The sequence below is a fragment of the Pleurodeles waltl genome, chromosome 11, assembly GCF_031143425.1.
Source record: "Pleurodeles waltl isolate 20211129_DDA chromosome 11, aPleWal1.hap1.20221129, whole genome shotgun sequence".
Lineage (NCBI taxonomy): Eukaryota > Metazoa > Chordata > Amphibia > Caudata > Salamandridae > Pleurodeles > Pleurodeles waltl.
Window position 1 is genome coordinate 36,195,535 of NC_090450.1, and position 19,427 is coordinate 36,214,961.

Genomic DNA, 19,427 nt, shown 5'->3' on the forward strand with positions numbered 1-19,427 from the left:
GAACATGGAGGGGAGTCCCTCCTCCAGACTGACTCTGGGCAGGTGCTGTGCTGAAGTTGCCACCTGGAGTTCGCCCCTTCCCCCCCCCCCACACACACACACTGCAGGGTTTGCGGGGTCCTTTGTTAAGCCGATGCTCGTAGCCTGGAGAAGTGAACAACGCAGTTGGCGCCCCTAATGCCCATTGCTACAACCACCTCTACCCTCAAACACTATAATTGTGCACCGTTGCACTACTGCTCTGGCGTGCTAAGAGCTGCTGTGGGTGCCATCTTCAAGGAGCTGAAGTTGTGATTGGTGCATTGGCCTAGCATCCACTATGACCTTGGATTGTAATTACTTCTACTCTCAGAGACTGGAGTTGTGAGTAGTGAAGGGGGCTTCCCCATGCACTGCTGATCTGGACTCTAGTCCCTTCCACTCCTGGTTTCTCAAGACCTGGCTGTTTGGATGAACAGATCAACACGAAGCAGTTAGCAACTCCAGCGCCTTGAGACTCTCGGGTAATTTGCCTCGCTTTGCGTTGGCACTAATGCACCAGGAGTTTGGCTGTAAGCGCTGCTACCCTACTAGGCTGGAGGTGATGAGAGTGGTTTAGTGTCCCGAGCACTAATCAGTGGATACTGGTTACCCAGAGGTGATTAGTAGTGTCCTGGCCTGAAATCACAGCTCACCTGAGAAGCTGATGTTGTGAATGGTACTAAGGTTGCACCATACAGTAACACATGGACTTAAACCGTTTCTACGCTCAGAGGCAAGGTTGTTTTAATGTTGAAAGTTGTGCACCAAGTGTTACTTCCTTCTACCTTCAGTGGCTGGAGGTGTAAAGAGTGATACTAGTGCACCGTGCACAAATGCCCTGTGCTCTTGCTATCACCGGAGGTTGAAGGTGTGTCAGTGGCTGGAGGTGCAAAGAATGATACTAGTTGTACCAGGTCTAAAGAATGATACTAGTGCACTGTATACTAATGCCCTGGGCTCTGATTCTTGCTATCACCGGAGGCTGGAGGTGTGTCAGTGGCTGGAGGTGGAAAGAATGCTACTAGTGCACCGTGCACTAATGCCCTGGGCTCTGTGCACCAGTGCTGTGTGATGTAATATTTGCTCTCCTTTGAAGCAGGATGTGCGACGCTGTCCTTGATGCACTCATCCCTGTTTCCCTGGAACATTGAGGAGATAATGATGGCCCTCCTACAGTTAGAAAGCGTGTTCTTGGCTGTAACCCATACTGTAGTTGTGAAACTAAAAGTGTCACTGCACCAAAAACAGAGTTTTCTTTCAATGAGGACATTCATGTAGCATCAAAAACCTTTTTGTTTCCGATTGACTCTTAAAGGTAGGCAAAGTAGACAGGTGCTTTTTAGGTCTAGGGAGACAGCACAGCTGTCTGCTAGAGCTTATGTGGTCACCGGAAAAAAGAGCTCGAAGAAGCAATATTGAGAGGGACTATGACTCCACCCACTTTTTGTTCTCATTCCATGCGGCGTTTGATTGGTTAGAAGTTGTGTGCTTCCACTGAAAAAGAGTGCTCATATTGCACTTTTTGCCTCATGGGAAAGCTTATGTTCTATAGAGCGGTTCTAAGATTTTATGGAGACAAGTCAATGTTAAAAGTTATAGGTCTGATTTATTTAATTAGGTCATTAGAATAAGTTACATCAGAGGCCATGGCATACCTGTGTTTGTATGAAAAGATAGAACAAAGGCAGTAGGCTGGCTTACCTTTTGCAAAAAGCATATGTTAGAGCTTATAGACCTTTAAGGGTGGATTTTTGCTACTCTGTAAATCCTGCAAATAGGTATTTTGTTAAAGCAGTCTCACAGATGACTTTTGTAGGCAAAGGGAATGCTGGTTATCCCTTCTAATAAAGCCTTAGGGATGGAGATTTGTGTTGTAAGAAGCCTTCTTAGGACCTCATAGAAGGGGGCTATACAGTGTTTTGAAAATGGTAACTTTAGGGCAATAGGCTTGATGGTTGCCTCTTAAGAAGGTTTATGTTCGATATAATATTCTGGAGTTAGTTACAATAAAAAGTCATTGATAAAGGCAATAGGCCTGATGGTTTCAATAGGAGTCTTCCATCAAAAGCAATATGTCTCACTGGTTTGGGGAAAGTTACAACAAAAGTAGTAGATCAACATTATTTACGTTGAAAAACAGATATTAAGGCTAACATTTATAAAATGGAGGATTATTATTGCACTCTATTAAAGCCTGTAGACATATTTTTTTGTTACATGGCATCTCACAGATTACACATTACCATAGTAGGCAAGGCTTTTGGTGTTGTGTAGCCAAGGTGGTAAACTCTGGGGGTATTGGGAATGTTTCTTGCACAAACTATAAATGATTGTCTTAAGATATATATGCTTTTAGATGTAAAATGGTCATGCATGCTGTAATAAACTGTAAAGGAACTTTCTTTTTAAAGATCTGTTAGTTTTCTTTTAAAGTTTTTATCCCAACTGTCAATAAATAGACTGGAGTCAGTATCCTTCCTCCATGTTTTTTTTTCCATAAATGTGAAATTGTCATACGTGGGGGACTTGTGTCACAAATGGACTACAGGGTGCCACACCCTAGACATAAGTTTTGAATGTAAAATGGTGCCAACATTTATTAGATGTTAATCTATTGTGTGCTTATGTTGTGACTACAGGTGAGCCGAGTTCTCCGCCCGGGAGGACGATTCATCTCCATTACATTTGCTCAGCCGCACTTTCGAAAGCGCCACTACGCTCAGCCAGGTTATTCCTGGTCCATCAGCTGCTCCACCTATGGCACCGATTTCCACTTTTTCTTCTACATCATGCGCAAAGGGGAGGAGCTTTCGGCCGAGGACCTCGAGCTGGGACAGAAGCTCTGGCAGCCAAACATTGTGCCACCTCCCAGTGGGATGCTGGAGGCAGAAGCTAACGAGGACTACCTGAATGCCATTGAGTTGTAGAACCAACCAAAAACAACTTGTGAGACCCTCCAGGAAAACATCCAGTAGGGAATCCTGATATTCCATTACTGAGTGACTGCACATTCATGTTTCGATGGAAGAGATTTGCATCACTCTGACAAATGTTACAAAATATGTAGGGGACCAAAGTCTTGTTTTATCTTCCACCCTTGTTACCTTATTGTACATGCAGAAGGAGGCAAGGAAATTGATTATGAAGGCTTGCAAGCATATGGGTACCAAATAATACCTTATTCAGGGTGTGCCATGGGCACGGTCTTGTGCCAACTTGCAATTTTGCGTACAGTCAATACTGCCAATCAGAGCATCCCTTGCGGCTTCAATATAACGACCAACTGGTATAAACCTCAAGATCCAAGAACCCTGGACTGCTGTGAAGCCAATTGTTTGCACAATCAGAACTTTTCAAAACAAAATCAATGAAGTTGTTGCTTGCAGGCACGCCAGACACAAGAGTGACAATAGTAACTTAGCCATAAATGGGGACAGGGCAAGGCAAAACCAACATGTATTTCCTTGCAAGTGTTAGTCAGCAGACAGGAGGGTTTAACTAAGTGACTGCTCAGAATTGGCTCCTAGACCCTACTATAATGCTCTTCATTAGGCAGTTCGATCCAGTGCCCTATAAGGGATAATAATGGACATAACCCGGACTATAGATGCGATAAAATGTAGTTTTAAACTCTCTTTTTAACATTACAATGATTTGCTGTATGTAACTACCTGGAGTCAGACTTTACAGTTTTGGTTTTGCAGGGAACCTAGAGGTCTTTTAAGGCTTTATAGGAATCTGTTTGGCACATTCTTAGCCATTAAATGAAATAAAAAATGATGTTTTTTAGAAATATTTATTTTCGAAATTTGATCATTTTGGGTATTGATGATTCAGAAATTCTGTTGAGTGAATACTGTACATTTTCAGACAATCTCCAGGTTCTAACTTAAAGTTCTCCTATTCCTGATTTCAAGTTTGTGATGGGCATTGTCCATTTGGAATTTGGAGTGTTACATTGAAAATGATGTAACACCTGCAAAGAATGTTACACCTGCACTCGCGTGACAAATCGTGTACACAGACAAATGGGCAGAATTTGTAAGTACTCCGAAAGCCACTGACTAAAGAACTCTTTGCGTTAATCCTGTGATAAGCGCTTGACATTTTAGTAGGTATTGCAATAATATGACCTAAATCCTATGACTTGTGTTCCTAAGATTTTGAGCCTTTATGGTAAACATGTTTTATAATTATTGTTACATCCAGACCATGCCAAAGACAAACTACAAAGAGTGAGACCCACTTTCTTACTCATTCTACAAGCACCTCATACTATGTAGCAAATAAGTATATTTTGTGCTATATGTTAAAGATAGTTATCCTTTTCGTACCTATTCAACTGGTTCAGAAAGCCTCTGGAATGAGTACATTTTGTCATTCCACTTCTGACCTGTTTGCGTTGGTTTTCTAGAAGATTATGTCAGATTAGAGACCTTGTTAATCTTTAGACTGTATGCCAAACACACTGTTGCCAAGACAGATGAAGTATTGGCTATTTTCTGGCTACAACCCTTAGAGCAACTGTGAGGCAGAACGAGCAAATGAGGCATTAGTACACCATATAAGGAATATAAATACCATTTACCAGTGAGACTGGAATTCTCTGCTGCCTGCAAATGATTTTGTGTAAAATAAGGTTCACCTTTGGTGTCAATCCATAGTGCAATAAACATCCTTCCAAATGGCATAACCCCTTTGGCCATCAGGAGCAACACTATGAGATAATGGGCAAGGACACTAAAATTCTCTGTGATAGACAACTCTAGATGATGGTAGGAAACATTCTCAAATTTGATCCATGCTGGTTAGAAAATGTCTACTGTACACTTGTACTATTGATTTCACAAAGGTAGCGATCATCTCTAGGTCTGACAGTGTGTGATACCAATCTTGTGTTCAAAAATTGACACTACTCCAACAAAGACACTACAACGAGGAACCAATATAACACATTTACAACATCCACGAGATAAGTTACAATGCATTTAAGGGTGTAAGGATGGGTAGTGGTTGGTGGTATTTGGGGTAGTAAAAGATTAGGGGTAGGTTAAGTTTTGGGGTAGCAAGGGAATTTTAGGGTTCAGTTGTAGGTGGTGTATAGAAGTAGTAATGCCTTTTCAGAGTTCAGAGATGGGTAGTAAATAGAGGCAGTACGTTTTTAGGGTTTGGGGATAGGTAGTATATGGGGTAGTAAGGGTTTTGTTAGGGTTCAGGGATGTGTTAGTGTTTAGGGGTAGTGAAAAGCTTTTAGGGTTCATGGCTGGGTAGCATACAGAAGAAGAGTTTTTTAGGGATCAGGGATCAGTAATGTATAGGGGTAGTAAGGGCGTTTTGGTGCTTAAGGGATGGGTGGAGTATAGGGGTAGTATGGCTTTTAAGGTTCAGAGATGGGTAGTGCTTAAGGGTAATAAGGGTACTTTTTTTTAAGTTTCATGGATGTTTATCATATAGGGTAGTAAAGAGTTTTAGAGTTTATGGGTGGCTAGCTTACTGAGCTACTATGGGTTTTTTAGGGTTCAATGATGAGTAATGTGTTGGGTGTTAATCGATTTTGGAGGTAAATTAATGGCTAGTGTACATGGGCAGTATGTTTTTTAGGATTCAGGAATGTGTAGTGTTTGGGGTAATAAGGGCTTTCTAGTATTCATAGTCGGTTAGCATGTAGGGTAGTAAGGCGGTTTTGGGGTTCATGGATGGGTAGTGTACAGTGATATTAAGGGTTTTTAGGATTCAGGGAGCAGGAGTGTATAGGGATGGGAAGGGAGTGTTAGGGTTGTAGTCTTGTTAGTATATAGACGTAGTAAGGTTTATTAGGTGGTCACGAATGAGTAATGAATAGGGATACTAGGGAGTTTTTAGGCTTCGGGGATGAGGGTATATAGGTAGTAAGGGGGCTTTAGGTTCAGGGATGGGTAGAGCTGAGGGGTAGTAAAGGTTTTTTTTCTGTTTAGGGAAGAGTAGCATTGAGGACTAGTAAGTATATTTTCGGATATAGGAATGTGAGATTTTAGGATAGTTTGAATTTTGTGTATGCATACATATATTGTATTTTATTGTAATAGTTTTTATATAGCGCTTACTACCCCTGACGAGGCGTCGAAGCGCTTTTCGGCGAGTAGCACGCTACTCCAGAACCCAAAAGGAATTAGTGGTGGATTAGTAGAGGGAAATATGAGTACAGTTTTAGTATTATTATGAGTTAATTTGAGCCGCGGATACGTGAGTTTATATATGTATGTTGGGTCAAAGTTCCTGGTGAGGCCCTTAGTAATAGTTAATGGGTCGAAACGTGTTAAAGACAAACATGTTAAAATGAATGATTAACTAAACATAATTTGGAAAATCACTCCAAGAGTTCTCTGAATCTTATTTTTACCCGTTTGTTGTTTTCACACCAACCTGACCGTATTAATTTAGAGAGAACTTGACCTAATTCAATGAATTAGCACCTGCGGTCATTTGAATCAAACTGACCCCACAAGGTCTAATTTTCCTGTAGTATTCCTCAATGTAATTGTTGTCCATCATTGATTTGTTTATCTATAACCAGTCACTAGCTGGTATTAAAACATTGGAATGTTTGGATCTCCACTGCAGCCTTCGGCTCGGGCCTTTAACGCGGGAGCATGCCTTTAATGGCCGGTAGAGCCCGCTACGGCGGGTTCTAAGGCTATATTACATTATCTTCATTTGTATTTGTTTCATTTACATTTGTGCTCATTCTAACACTTTCTCTAAGGTCTAAATGACCTCATCTGTTTAGGTAACAGTATTTTCATGAGGCAGTTTGCGTTTTCTTTCTTTCTTTCTTTCTTTCATTCTTTCTTTCTTTCTAAGGCATTACTAGCAGTACCGTTGATTTATTGGGGGTTGATTGTATTGTGTGCTGCTTACTTGTAATTCATAGTGTAAGTGAATATTCAGTTTGAAAACATCATTAAAAATCACTGAAACTTAACATACCTGTGGCGTGATGGTAAAGTGAATAAACGCTCTATAGTGACATCTGTTCTGATCTGCAGGGCACAAGCTTGAATTCTGGCTTGGCCAAATCTGCGCTAATTACTCCCAAAGTCAGTAATTTGAGTGCTTAATAGTAACAGCTGTTATTTAAAGTGCTTGGAAACAACAGAAGAGTAGTATGAATCACTATGGAAATAAACAAGGTATCAATAGTATTCTGCTTTATGTTATGTGGCATATATGTAAATGCGGAAAAAGGAATACCACTTTTTTCTATCTTTTTAGATTGAGCATAGTAGCTTTTCCGACGTGTTGGTATGTATCTGGGCTTTTAACCACGCCCACCTCACACCCATCACTATCACTCTTTCGTAGACTTGGCCTTCAAAAATCCTCTGTTTTCGTTGGTAACTGCTTTAGGTCTGTCGCTCCTTAGAGCGGTTTCATTACCGCTTTGGCCATCGACCCTGTTACATGGATAATTGCACTTTTGTCGATAACTTTGACTGCGAGTGAGCTTCTTTTTCCTTTTGTCCCTCTCCTCGTGCTCACGGCGACGCTTTGAATTGGCTAGCTTATGTCAACTATTTTACTTTTTATTTTCAGTTTTTGTGGCAAGAATAGTCCAGTTAGAAATTTACAACGCTAATAGCTCTACCTTGAGCAAACGCGAGACCCATTTCATTGCAAATGCTTGTTTCTTACAGGTGTCACACCCAGGCTGAGGGCCTGATTTAGATTTCCCATTATTTCCTATGGGATTTTCATTTCGGCAGACAGGATATTTGTCACTGTTGTGACAGGGTAAGCTGCCCACTGAAATCTAAATCAGGTCCTTAGTTCATACTGTTTGTTGCGCCCAATTTAAGCCAATCCTTCACAACAGGGGAGACTTATTTACCTATTAAGCTACACAGTTTAAGATGGTCCATTTTAAAAGATCCTTAGTGTAAAGGTCCTTCATCCCTCGTCCTGATAGCCACCCCCTTATAGTGCAGTTTGGAAGAGTTCTCCTCTGGGGCCCCAAGATCCATCTAGAATATCTGGTAAAATTTCTCAGTGAGTTAAATGCTCTACACTGACATCTCCTTTGAGCTATGAGTTATGATTTCAAATCCTGGCAAGGCCAACTCAGCCTTCCATCCTTCCGGTGCTAGAAAATTGAAAGCCCTTAAATTGGGTAAAGTAACACCTGTTAATTGTAGCACTTTGGAGCTAAATGGGCACGCAAAGCCTAATGGGAGCCCTTCAGTAAATCTAAGCAGGGGTTATGGAAACATTTCTTTTTGGCTTTTTCCGGGAGATTCGATACTTTATTGTAACAGGAAAACTAAGTCAGTTACTTTATTTAAGGGGTAAGATGTCTTATACATGTTTGTCATATCTCTCTCTAAGTTACTGCAATCATTGTTTTTATCTCATAGAAGACGATTGACGCGGTTATTGAGCGGCTGCTGTTGTCTGTTAGCTCTTGGAAAGAGATAGTACATTGGCGACGAGTCCCAGAGTTTGCCAATTCAACTGGATGAAAGAAGGACCTGGTGTAATAGCGAGACGAGGCCGCCTTTTCAGAATCTTCCAGGAAATCGTTCTTGATCGAAGGAGGCCTTTGTGCGCCATTGACCTGAGTGCATGATCCCTATAGAAAGGCAACTGGACACAAGACCAGAAGAGGTGAGGGAGCTTTCGTTCTTCTAATGACTATCGATGCTTCCTGGAGAGGTGAGCGTGAGCAGCAAATAAAATAATTGCAGCCTTTAGAGGCAGGAAATCTACCGCTGCCCCGATGATCTCGTGTTACAGATGGGCGAACTGTGTTCATAGTCAAGCCAACAAGTGCACAACAGTGTGTTGGGAAGGGTCACTGAGGGGGCTGCCTCTCACACTGATTGGTCAAAAGAGGGTGTAATGCGACAAGCCACTGGTTTGTGTATGAGAGTACTTAAAGTCCAAATGAAGAATTTTAGATGCATTTTAAATATTCCGTTCCTCATCATCTCAGTTGGTGGCTCTGGGAAAAAAATCAATACTTGAAAAGAAATATGAATCAATTAGCAAACGGAAAAGGTAGTTCAGTTAAAAAAGGTGATTAGCAAAACAAAGTCGAAAGTCTTATGGATGACCAGATGTCCTGTCTGAACAGGTCACAAACGAGACGTGAAGGGAGTCACATTTATTTCAGGACAATGACTCATAACTGGCCAGTCAGGCGGGGCACGCTGTGAGAAGCACCCCAGACTACACTGTGGCTCTCAGATCATGTGACTCTGCAGGAGAGGGAAATTCACCATATATTATGCTCTCCCACAGTGTTCTTGTCTGGGTGACCTCAGCTGAACACCTGGGAAAGGCCCACATATCTCAAAGGCGAGGCAGCCATTCTGCACATTCATCGTGTGCATCCTTGCCGCCCCACCTTACAACCTATCAAAATCATCTATCACACGTGCAAACACTGCAAACTTCTCTCAGTAAACCAAGTTTCAGAAGTGAAACATCTCATCAGAATCCCACCCATCACCACCTGCAGCAAACGCTCCAATTAAACTCACCAACTCCTACTTTTCAGTGCACAGTCAGGAGTCCAACATGAGGCACAGAAAGCTGACTTTGGGGTGCTCACTTACCAACATCTTTACAAGTGGCTTCAGCCTCCCAGAGCATGTCTGTGAGGACCATGCACGGGTCTTCCTCAATTTGATTGTGATTGCTGACAACACACAAAGTACTTCGGAGCCAACCCACAAGGGAAAAATCATTAAACTTGTTGGCACCTCAGTTACCAACTATACATGCTTCCCCCCTAGAAAAACCTGGGCTGGAACAACCAGGCTACCGCTGATATCAACCTAAGCTACCCTGCACCAACCCCTGAATGCTGATGACAACAAAAATCATGAGCAGACTCATTAAGCTCTAACAGTAGTGCCGGCACCTCTTATAGAATCTCAACAGCGCATTTGCAAAGACAGCAGATGCAAACGCCCTGCTGAACCTCAGTCCTCAAAAAGAAACAATCAACTCTTGGGGACAGACAGAAATAAAATGGCAGCAAAACTAAAATTAGGCACCCGAAGAAGAAGTGGAGAAGCAAACAGCCACAATTTCCTAAAACTTCTCTACAGCACCCGAAGACAACTGATCACCCATGGCTGCATGTTGCTGAAACACCATCAGACAGGTCTCAACCAAATTGGAGAGTTCTTCAAAGCCACTAAGCACTGCTTAAACGTCTTGGCTGGCCTCACAGTCGCTGACATAAAGAAAAGGTATTCTGCTATCAACAGCTTTATTAGGAGTAAGATTGACAAAAATCAACACCATATTAACAGAACATCATCACCAGACATCACCACAATACCTGCACACAAAGTACCTAAATGGACCACTTTCAAGCCCCTTCACAGAGCATCTTGCGAGTATAATACTGTTGTTGAAGGTAACAGTTAACACAGATGACATATTCCTAATCAATCAAGAGAAAAATAAATGGACAAGTGCTCATGCTGATATTTTGTGTGATGAATGTGTCACTTTTAGAAGACACATTCCCAGATCCTGGACAGATTCTGCCACTCCTCAGAAAACCTCATCTGGCTTTCAATAATCTTGCCATCTATTTCACAAGAAGGATCGCTGAGAAAGGTCTTCACCCAACTTCTCCATCACAAGTTCAAATGCAGCACTTTCTGACAAATATACCAGTCCGGCTTCCAGCCACAACGCAACATTGACACCGCAAATGTCCAACGAATGGATGACTCGCTGCAGACCACTGACAACTATGACAGCAAACGTCTCATCCTACTTGACATATCCGCAACAGTCAATACTGTTGGCCAACAAACTATGATAAATATCATAGTGCATTATATGGGCTCTGAAGTCATCGTTTATCAGTGATTCACATCTTCTCAGATGAACAGGACCCAACCAGTCCAGGTGAGCTCTGATGACTCCACACCATCCTTGTGACAACTTCATCCTCTCGCCAGTCATGTTCTACCTCTTCCTGGGAAACTCTGGTAGTCCGTTTGGTAGTAAAGAGCATCAGTATCCACCTATACACAAATCACGTCCAGTTTCACTCATGAGTCACATCACCTGGCTGAAGGCCTGGATCACCACCAATCAAGCTCGGATGCATTGGGCCTCTCAAGCAGTCTCCAGTCTAGTCTAGTGTGTCCTCTTCACTAAAGGCAGCAGCGAAGACCAAGACTAAGGCTGTCAGGATCAAGCGAACCTTAAAAAACTCACCCACTAACTTGTCAGCAACGCAATGTCGCTGCTTCCATAACAACTACCTTAGTTTCAAACCAAACGTGCGCCCTATATCAACATCGCCTGGAACAACTATCCGTGCTCCGCAGAGTCAAACACTTCCTGCCTGAGGATGATTTCAGAACTGCTGTACAAGCACTGGTCCTCTCTCATCTAGATGGAGAGAACGTGCTCCTCAAAGTCATCCAAAGTTGTGGTTCAGATAAACTTTTAAAAATAGGGCACTGTTTTTTTAACAGTAGCATGTGGGCTCCCACTCATCTTTGAGCTGCACGCCACTAAATTTAAGATCAAAATACTAGGGGGTTGCTTTGTCTCAGCACAAAACCAGTGCTTAATGTGTATAAAAATACGTGCCAGGGCTCTCATCAGGAGGCCACTGCACCTTGCACCACACAGTGTCTCTGCCATGCTGCCAATTATACTAACAACACATTTTCTAAGCATCACACTCCTATAAATGTGATCATTCTGACTATGCAGGTCCCTGAAACTGTAAGAATGGCTTTGGAGGCAAGTAATAGTAATTTTTAATGGACATTGAATTAGTAGTAAACTGTTGCTGTGGTCATCTGTAAATTAGCCAGACAGTGCCACCTTGTGGCAGACTCACAAGCGCCGGTGTTGACAATTAAGTGTCTGTGCCAAACGCCGGAACCCACCAGCTCAAATTAAGCACTTCACAGAGCTCTCTCCATCATGGACATAAGCAGTACTCTGAGGAGGACATTGAGTGGGTTAAGGGGGTTGTGCCAGATGTGGCCCATCTGCTTCACCCTCTTTGTTCACCAATGGCAGACAAATTGACGTGCACACCAATGGGATGTGCGTTTTTTTATCCAGTTTGGCATGCATCTTTACAGCGCCATTCGCTTAGCTGTCATGGTGGAGTGCATGTTCACTCAGCATGTGGCCACGGGCAGTGTCCCTAGTCTCAGTGCTTGAAATGGAAAAATGAAAGTGCAGGTACTCATTGCCAGAGTGCCTGCTTATTTCTTGAGATGTGCCAGTACTCTCCCTCTCAAATTTAAAAAGTGCCAGTACTCAGTACTGGACAGTACCGGCCGATTTAAAGCACTGCCTATTGCTGCCTAATGCTAAGCGGTGAAATCTCCTGAGTACTATGAGCAAGTATGTGTGGGTGTGCGTATAGCCCAAAATATTTTGATTCAAGGGTAGTTAATGACATGTTCTTGTATTGTACTTCTTTTCGTGTGGGGGGAGAGAATACAGCGTAGGAGGGTTTACAAACCTACATCAGGCCTACCTCAAAAGCATGATCCTAGCATGTGCCAGGTTATCACACTTTCTTGTGTACTTAAGTGTCTGCTCGATACGAAACTTCGTCCCAGTGCCTTCCAATTTTGCAATTTTTTGCAATTTTGCAATCGCATTGCAACAACGCAACCATTGCAAGATCTACACTTGCAATAACAACTGATGCAAAAGTAATTTGGAATGATCGTCCGGTGCAAATGTGACAATTAACAATATTCTGCCAGTGCGAGTTGGTGCACTGCAGTGGTGGGGCCTTCACTAACGTGCCTCCTTTGTTCTGGTATGCGTAATTTGCTAAAAGCAGCTGCATTCCAAAATTGACGTATTTTGCATGTTCACGTGCAGCCGTTTGATTTACGCTTCTGCAGATATCTGGTCACGTAAATTCATGGGAAACCTTCCAGAGCCTCGGATTTAAAACGCGTGGAGCAGAGAAAGGATTTGCTCTTCCAGCCGGGCGAGGAGGGCGATCCGTCTCACTCTCTTCATGCGCAACAGGCAGGGTCCTCAGATGTTTTGATGCCTCCCTCTCGCCACAAGATCGATAGCCTCCTCCGTGCCCTCTCACGGGGGCCCCCAGCTCGCGGGGGGACGGCGGGAGCGGGTGTTCAACCACGCATTCAGCGAGGGGGTGGTGCGTGCATGGAGGGCTCCCGAGCGGGGCTGCAGCGAGAGCCCCGGAACGGGGTGCGCCATGTTTGCCAGCACAGGGCCTGCAGGGCGCGTGCGGAGAGGCGGGAAACGCCGCAAGGGCTGCGCGCGGAGGAGCGGCGCGAGACGTAAGCGCTGGCGCGTGGCGGTACAGCGAGAAGCAGGGCAAGGTGCACGCGCTCCCAAAGGCTCACCAAAAACGCCACAGGTCCTCGTGCAAGGAAAATGCCCCCCCCCCCCCCCCCCCCCGCTTGCTGGTTGAGCAGTAAAGTGAACAATAATCGGCGCAAAACATAAGCAAATATGCCCACACACAGCTTGTACAGAACAGCCACAAGAGGTGCAAGTTAAACACATGCACCCACGCACATTCATCTGCACACTGTCGTACACACACGCAGCACTAGAAGGTACCACATATGTACCCACACTGCAAATCTCTATCACACACACATACATACATACACTTTATCATATGAGTAGCAGCAATACATGCTACCATCAAACATAGGAACACACGTGCATTCGAGCAGAAGTGCAAATCATTCAATTCCAGACGTACACAGAATATGCACTACATGGGCAGTTTGAGCACAAGCTTCACACACGTGCACATTGATAAAGAACAGGCAGTAGGAAGGCAATTTATACACACACACAAGCCATTACAAGAGTACCAGAAAATAGGGAGAAACGCAAGCCTCTTCGCAGCCCCACATATACAAAGAGAATAAGCAACACATGCAGTTGTGGCTTCTCCGTATGGGCGGAGGAGCGTTGCCCTCCCACCAGCAGCGGCAGCTGCAAAAGCTTTTAAACAAAACGATAATAAACTATGTGTATTATCGTTTTGTTTAAAAGGGGGCGGGGCCACGGGAGTGACGTGCATGGGGGGGGAGTGGGCCGGCCAAATACACATGCGCTGTAGGCTGTCTCCAGCCGGGCAACACAGTTGCTGGGCTGGAGAGAGCCTGCCCCGGCCCCCAGTCTGCCCAGGAGCGTCCTGGCTGGGCGCTCCCAGCCAATCCTGATGCTGCTTTTGGCAGCGTCAGGATTGTCCGCAGAGCAGTTTGGGAGTCCATGCCTGCGTCCAGCCAGCAAGTAAGAGGAGCGGGCACGGGACCGCGCAGAACAGGAAGGTTTTTTTATTTTTTATTTAATTAAATTACATTTTAGCGCCCCCGCACCTCCTCCCCGCCCCTTCCGTGGCCCGTGAGACGCTACTGAACACATGGGCAACTGATATTCAAGAATTTCAGTCTCACGTGCACACAAGCAGAAACTGAACTGGTGGCAACACAACATATATGCATTAGTAGGCGGAGTAAGGTTCTCTTGGACAACCAGAAAAAATACAACATAAGTATCTTCATTGCAGGCTTCCCTCAAAGACAGAGAAAAACCACATAAGAAAGAGATGAACACACGCCACACCCTAATCCTTTACAAGCAAATTAGTTTAATCACCTGTTAAGATGGCTTACTCAGTCAGTACTCCCTGCTCACATCGACTTTCACCTGCAGGTCACAAAATTCAATCCCGAGAAGACCAGCTCTGCTTTCCACCTTTCTAAGATCGGCAAATTTGTATTATTAAGGCTGAGAAGTGGTCTGATCGTGATCAGAGTCTGGTCCTGGTCATGTCATGGTCCTTCGTGATGGGTGAGGTTTAGGGATGTACCCTAGCTACGGGGAGAATAACTTGTAGTTGGCTTAAGCACAAGGTGGTGCAGAGAGGTGTAAGTATAGGCGCACCCCCAGTTGCAGGTACCCCTTTCTTCGTTAGCAATAGGCAGCCTCCCATACTCCTATGTATGGAAATAGCCAGGTTTTACAGCTCTCTGACATTCAAGGCTGTCACTGATTATGCAGGAATCGACAGAAGAAGAGGTTCTGCCAATGCAAAACTTTCCATGGAAGGGATGGTCACCGGCGTTGCTTACTCGGTAAGATTGGGGGTGTGAGCGTCATATTTTCCACCTATCATGCTGGCATATTATATCAAAATATATGAAAAGCAGGGAATGAGGGGAGTTTAAAAGGCAGGAGAGAGAAAGGGGAGTGCAGATTGTTAGTGGTATTTAAAGTAGAGTATTTTGCAAAATAAACAATATTTTTAAAGACTTTCAAAACAGACCAGAAAGGGGGAGTGCATTTTTTGTGTTTTTGTCTGTGTGTGTATGTAAAAATTCCAGGAAAATCCTACAGACACTTCACCATACCCAACTAAAAGCACCTGTCCTCAACTACTTACTACATAAGTAGTATGTATTACTTACTACATACAACCCAGGCACCCCCTTGAAACTACGTCCCTGGGGATGATAAAGAGAGGGACCATTCTAAAGCAGACCACCCTAGTTGAAAGTAGGTGCAGAGCTGATGTTGAAAGAGAAGTGGCCCAGCCCTGTAGATGGCTCGATACACAATTTACGTTACTCTCTAGACATAACCACTACTGTGGTCTCCACCAACTCTGTGCTACTTTGAGGTCTAAACCTGTTGTAAACTGAGTGTAACCTGCTGTTTTGTTTAGGAAGGCCCACTGATATTTCAATTCTATAGGGTCAGTTTCACATGGATCCCAAGATGAACAGATTATTTTGCAGGACCATTGAAACTGCCTCTACTCGGGTCCACTCACCTCACGCCTACACTCACCTACTCAGCACCTGGATACCCTCACGGGTGACAAGCAGCGCTCTACAAATTCACATTACAGAAGTGTGCTGGAATTGTCTGGCTTCAGTGGACAGGTATTCTGAAGGAGGGGCAGTGAAAGAAGTGGGTCCCAGAATGAGATGAGTGGAGTGTGAGAGGCGCAAGGAAGCATGGATGCGACTGGCTCTGACAAGAAAGGATGGTGGAAGGGGTGACCACTATAGGGTTTAGGATAGAGGCAGAAGGAGTTGTGGAAGGGCTGAGTACTATGGAGCATACAGGGAAGAGGTGGATGGGTTTATGCAGAAGTGTGCCCTGTGGGGTGTGTGGGACAGTGGGGAGAGTTTGTGTAAGGGGTGTCCACTACAGGGTTATGGGATAAAGGGAGAAGGAGTTGTGGAAGAGGTGTGCACTGTGGGGTGTGTGTTGTGGAAGAGGTGTGCATTGTGGAGTGTGTGGTACAGTGGGGAGAGGCGGAGACTTTGTGGAAGGTGTGTCCACTACAGGGTTATAGGATAGAGGGAGAAGGGGTTGTGGAAGAGGTGTGCACTGTGGGGTGTGTGTTGTGCAAGAGGTGTGCACTGTGGGGTGTGTGATACAGTGGGAAGAGGTGGAGAGTTTGTGGAAGGGGTGACACTATAGGGTTATGGGATAGAGGGAGAAGGAGCTGGGGAAGGGGTGAGCACTATAGAGCATACAGGGGAGAGGTGGATGGGTTTATGCAGAAGTGTGCCCTGTGGGGTGTGTGGGACAGTGGGGAGAGTTTGTGTAAGGGGTGTCCACTACAGGGTTATGGGATAAAGGGAGAAGGAGTTGTAGAAGAGGTGTGCACTGTGGGGTGTGTGTTGTGGAAGAGGTGTGCATTGTGGAGTGTGTGGTACAGTGGGGAGAGGCGGAGACTTTGTGGAAGGTGTGTCCACTACAGGGTTATAGGATAGAGGGAGAAGGGGTTGTGGAAGAGGTGTGCACTGTGGGGTGTGTGTTGTGGAAGAGGTGTGCACTGTGGGGTGTGTGATACAGTGGGAAGAGGTGGAGAGTTTGTGGAAGGGGTGACACTATAGGGTTATGGGATAGAGGGAGAAGGAGCTGGGGAAGGGGTGAGCACTATAGAGCATACAGGGGAGAGGTGGATGGGTTTATGCAGAAGTGTGCCCTGTGGGGTGTGTGGGACAGTGGGGAGAGTTTGTGTAAGGGGTGTCCACTACAGGGTTATGGGATAAAGGGAGAAGGAGTTGTGGAAGAGGTGTGCACTGTGGGGTGTGTGTTGTGGAAGAGGTGTGTATTGTGGAGTGTGTGGTACAGTGGGGAGAGGCGGAAACTTTGTGGAAGGTGTGTCCACTACAGGGTTATAGGATAGAGGGAGAAGGGGTTGTGGAAGAGGTGTGCACTGTGGGGTGTGTGTTGTGGAAGAGGTGTGCACTGTGGGGTGTGTGATACAGTGGGAAGAGGTGGAGAGTTTGTGGAAGGGGTGACCACTATAGGGTTATGGGATAGAGGGAGAAGGAGCTGGGGAAGGGGTGAGCACTATAGAGCATACAGGGGAGAGGTGGAAGGGTTTTTGGCAGAAGTGTGCACTGTGGGGTGTGTGGTACAGTGGGGAGAGGCGGAGAGTTTGTGGAAGGGGTGACCACTATAGGGTTATAGGATAGAGGGAGATGGGGTTGTGGAAGAGGTGTGCACTGTGGGGTGTGTGTTGTGGAAGAGGTGTGCACTGTGGGTGTGTTGTACAGTGGGGAGAGGCGGAGAGTTTGAGGAAGGGGTGACCACTATAGGGTTATAGGATAGAGGGGTTGTGGAAGAGGAGTGCACTGTGGGGTGTGTGTTGTGGAAGAGGTGTGCACCGTGGGGTGTGTGGTACAGTGGGGAGAGGTGGAGAGTGTGTGGAAGGGGTGACCACTATAGGGTTATGGGATGGAGGGAGAAGGAGCTTGGGAGGGGTGAGCACTATAGAGCATTCAGGGGAGAGGTGGAAGGGTTTATGGCAGGAGTGTGCACTGTTGGGTGTGTGGGACAGTGGGGACAGTTTGTGGGAGGGGTGAGCACTATAGGGTTATGGGATAGAGGGAGAAGGAGTTGGGGAGGGGGTGAGTACTATGGAGCATACAGGGGAGGGTTGAAGGGTTTATAGCAGGAGTGTGCACTGTTGGGTGTGTGGGACAGTGGGGAGAGTTTGTGGGAGGGGTGAGCACTATAGGGTTATGGGATAGAGGGAGAAGGAGTTGGGGAGGGGGTGAGTACTATGGAGCATACAGGGGAGGGTTGGAAGGGTTTATGGCAGGAGTGTGCCCTGTGGGGTGTGTGGGACAGTGGGGAGAGTTTGTGTAAGGGGTGTCCACTACAGGGTTATGGGATAAAGGGAGAAGGAGTTGTGGAAGAGGTGTGCACTGTGGGGTGTGTGTTGTGGAAGAGGTGTGTATTGTGGAGTGTGTGGTACAGTGGGGAGAGGCGGAGACTTTGTGGAAGGTGTGTCCACTACAGGGTTATAGGATAGAGGGAGAAGGGGTTGCGGAAGAGGTGTGCACTGTGGGGTGTGTGTTGTGGAAGAGGTGTGCACTGTGGGGTGTGTGATACAGTGGGAAGAGGTGGAGAGTTTGTGGAAGGGGTGACCACTATAGGGTTATGGGATAGAGGGAGAAGGAGCTGGGGAAGGGGTGAGCACTATAGAGCATACAGGGGAGAGGTGGAAGGGTTTTTGGCAGAAGTGTGCACTGTGGGGTGTGTGGTACAGTGGGGAGAGGCGGAGAGTTTGTGGAAGGGGTGACCACTATAGGGTTATAGGATAGAGGGAGATGGGGTTGTGGAAGAGGTGTGCACTGTGGGGTGTGTGTTGTGGAAGAGGTGTGCACTGTGGGTGTGTTGTACAGTGGGGAGAGGCGGAGAGTTTGAGGAAGGGGTGACCACTATAGGGTTATAGGATAGAGGGGTTGTGGAAGAGGTGTGCACTGTGGGGTGTGTGTTGTGGAAGAGGTGTGCACCGTGGGGTGTGTGGTACAGTGGGGAGAGGTGGAGAGTGTGTGGAAGGGGTGACCACTATAGGGTTATGGGATGGAGGGAGAAGGAGTTGGGCAGGGGGTGAGTACTATGGAGCATACAGGGGAGGGTTGAAGGGTTTATAGCAGGAGTGTGCACTGTGGGTTGTGTGGGACAGTGGGGAGAGGTGGAGAGTGTGTGGAAGGGGTGACCACTATAGGGTTATGGGATGGAGGGAGAAGGAGCTTGGGAGGGGTGAGCACTATAGAGCATTCAGGGGAGAGGTGGAAGGGTTTTTGGCAGGAGTGTGCACTGTTGGGTATGTGGGACAGTGGGGAGAGTTTGTGGGAGGGGTGAGCACTATAGGGTTGTGGGATAGAGGGAGAAGGAGTTGGGGAGGGGGTGAGTACTATGGAGCATACAGGGGAGGGTTGAAGGGTTTATAGCAGGAGTGTGCACTGTTGGGTGTGTGGGACAGTGGGGAGAGTTTGTGGGAGGGGTGAGCACTATAGGGTTATGGGATAGAGGGAGAAGGAGTTGGGGAGGGGGTGAGTACTATGGAGCATACAGGGGAGGGTTGGAAGGGTTTATGGCAGGAG

The 19,427-nt window shown here is 45.8% G+C and overlaps 1 protein-coding gene across 1 annotated transcript in view; it reads left to right on the plus strand.

Moving 5' to 3' along the window:
• The window catches only part of EEF1AKMT4 (EEF1A lysine methyltransferase 4), a 164,968-nt gene extending 161,152 nt beyond the window's left edge, over nt 1–3,816 (plus strand). The window contains exon 3 of the mRNA XM_069212961.1: nt 2,661–3,816. Coding sequence (XP_069069062.1) covers nt 2,661–2,948 — 288 coding nt within the window. The 3' untranslated portion in view covers nt 2,949–3,816. The remainder of the gene's footprint in view (nt 1–2,660) is intronic.
• Nucleotides 3,817–19,427: the final 15,611 nt, after the last annotated feature.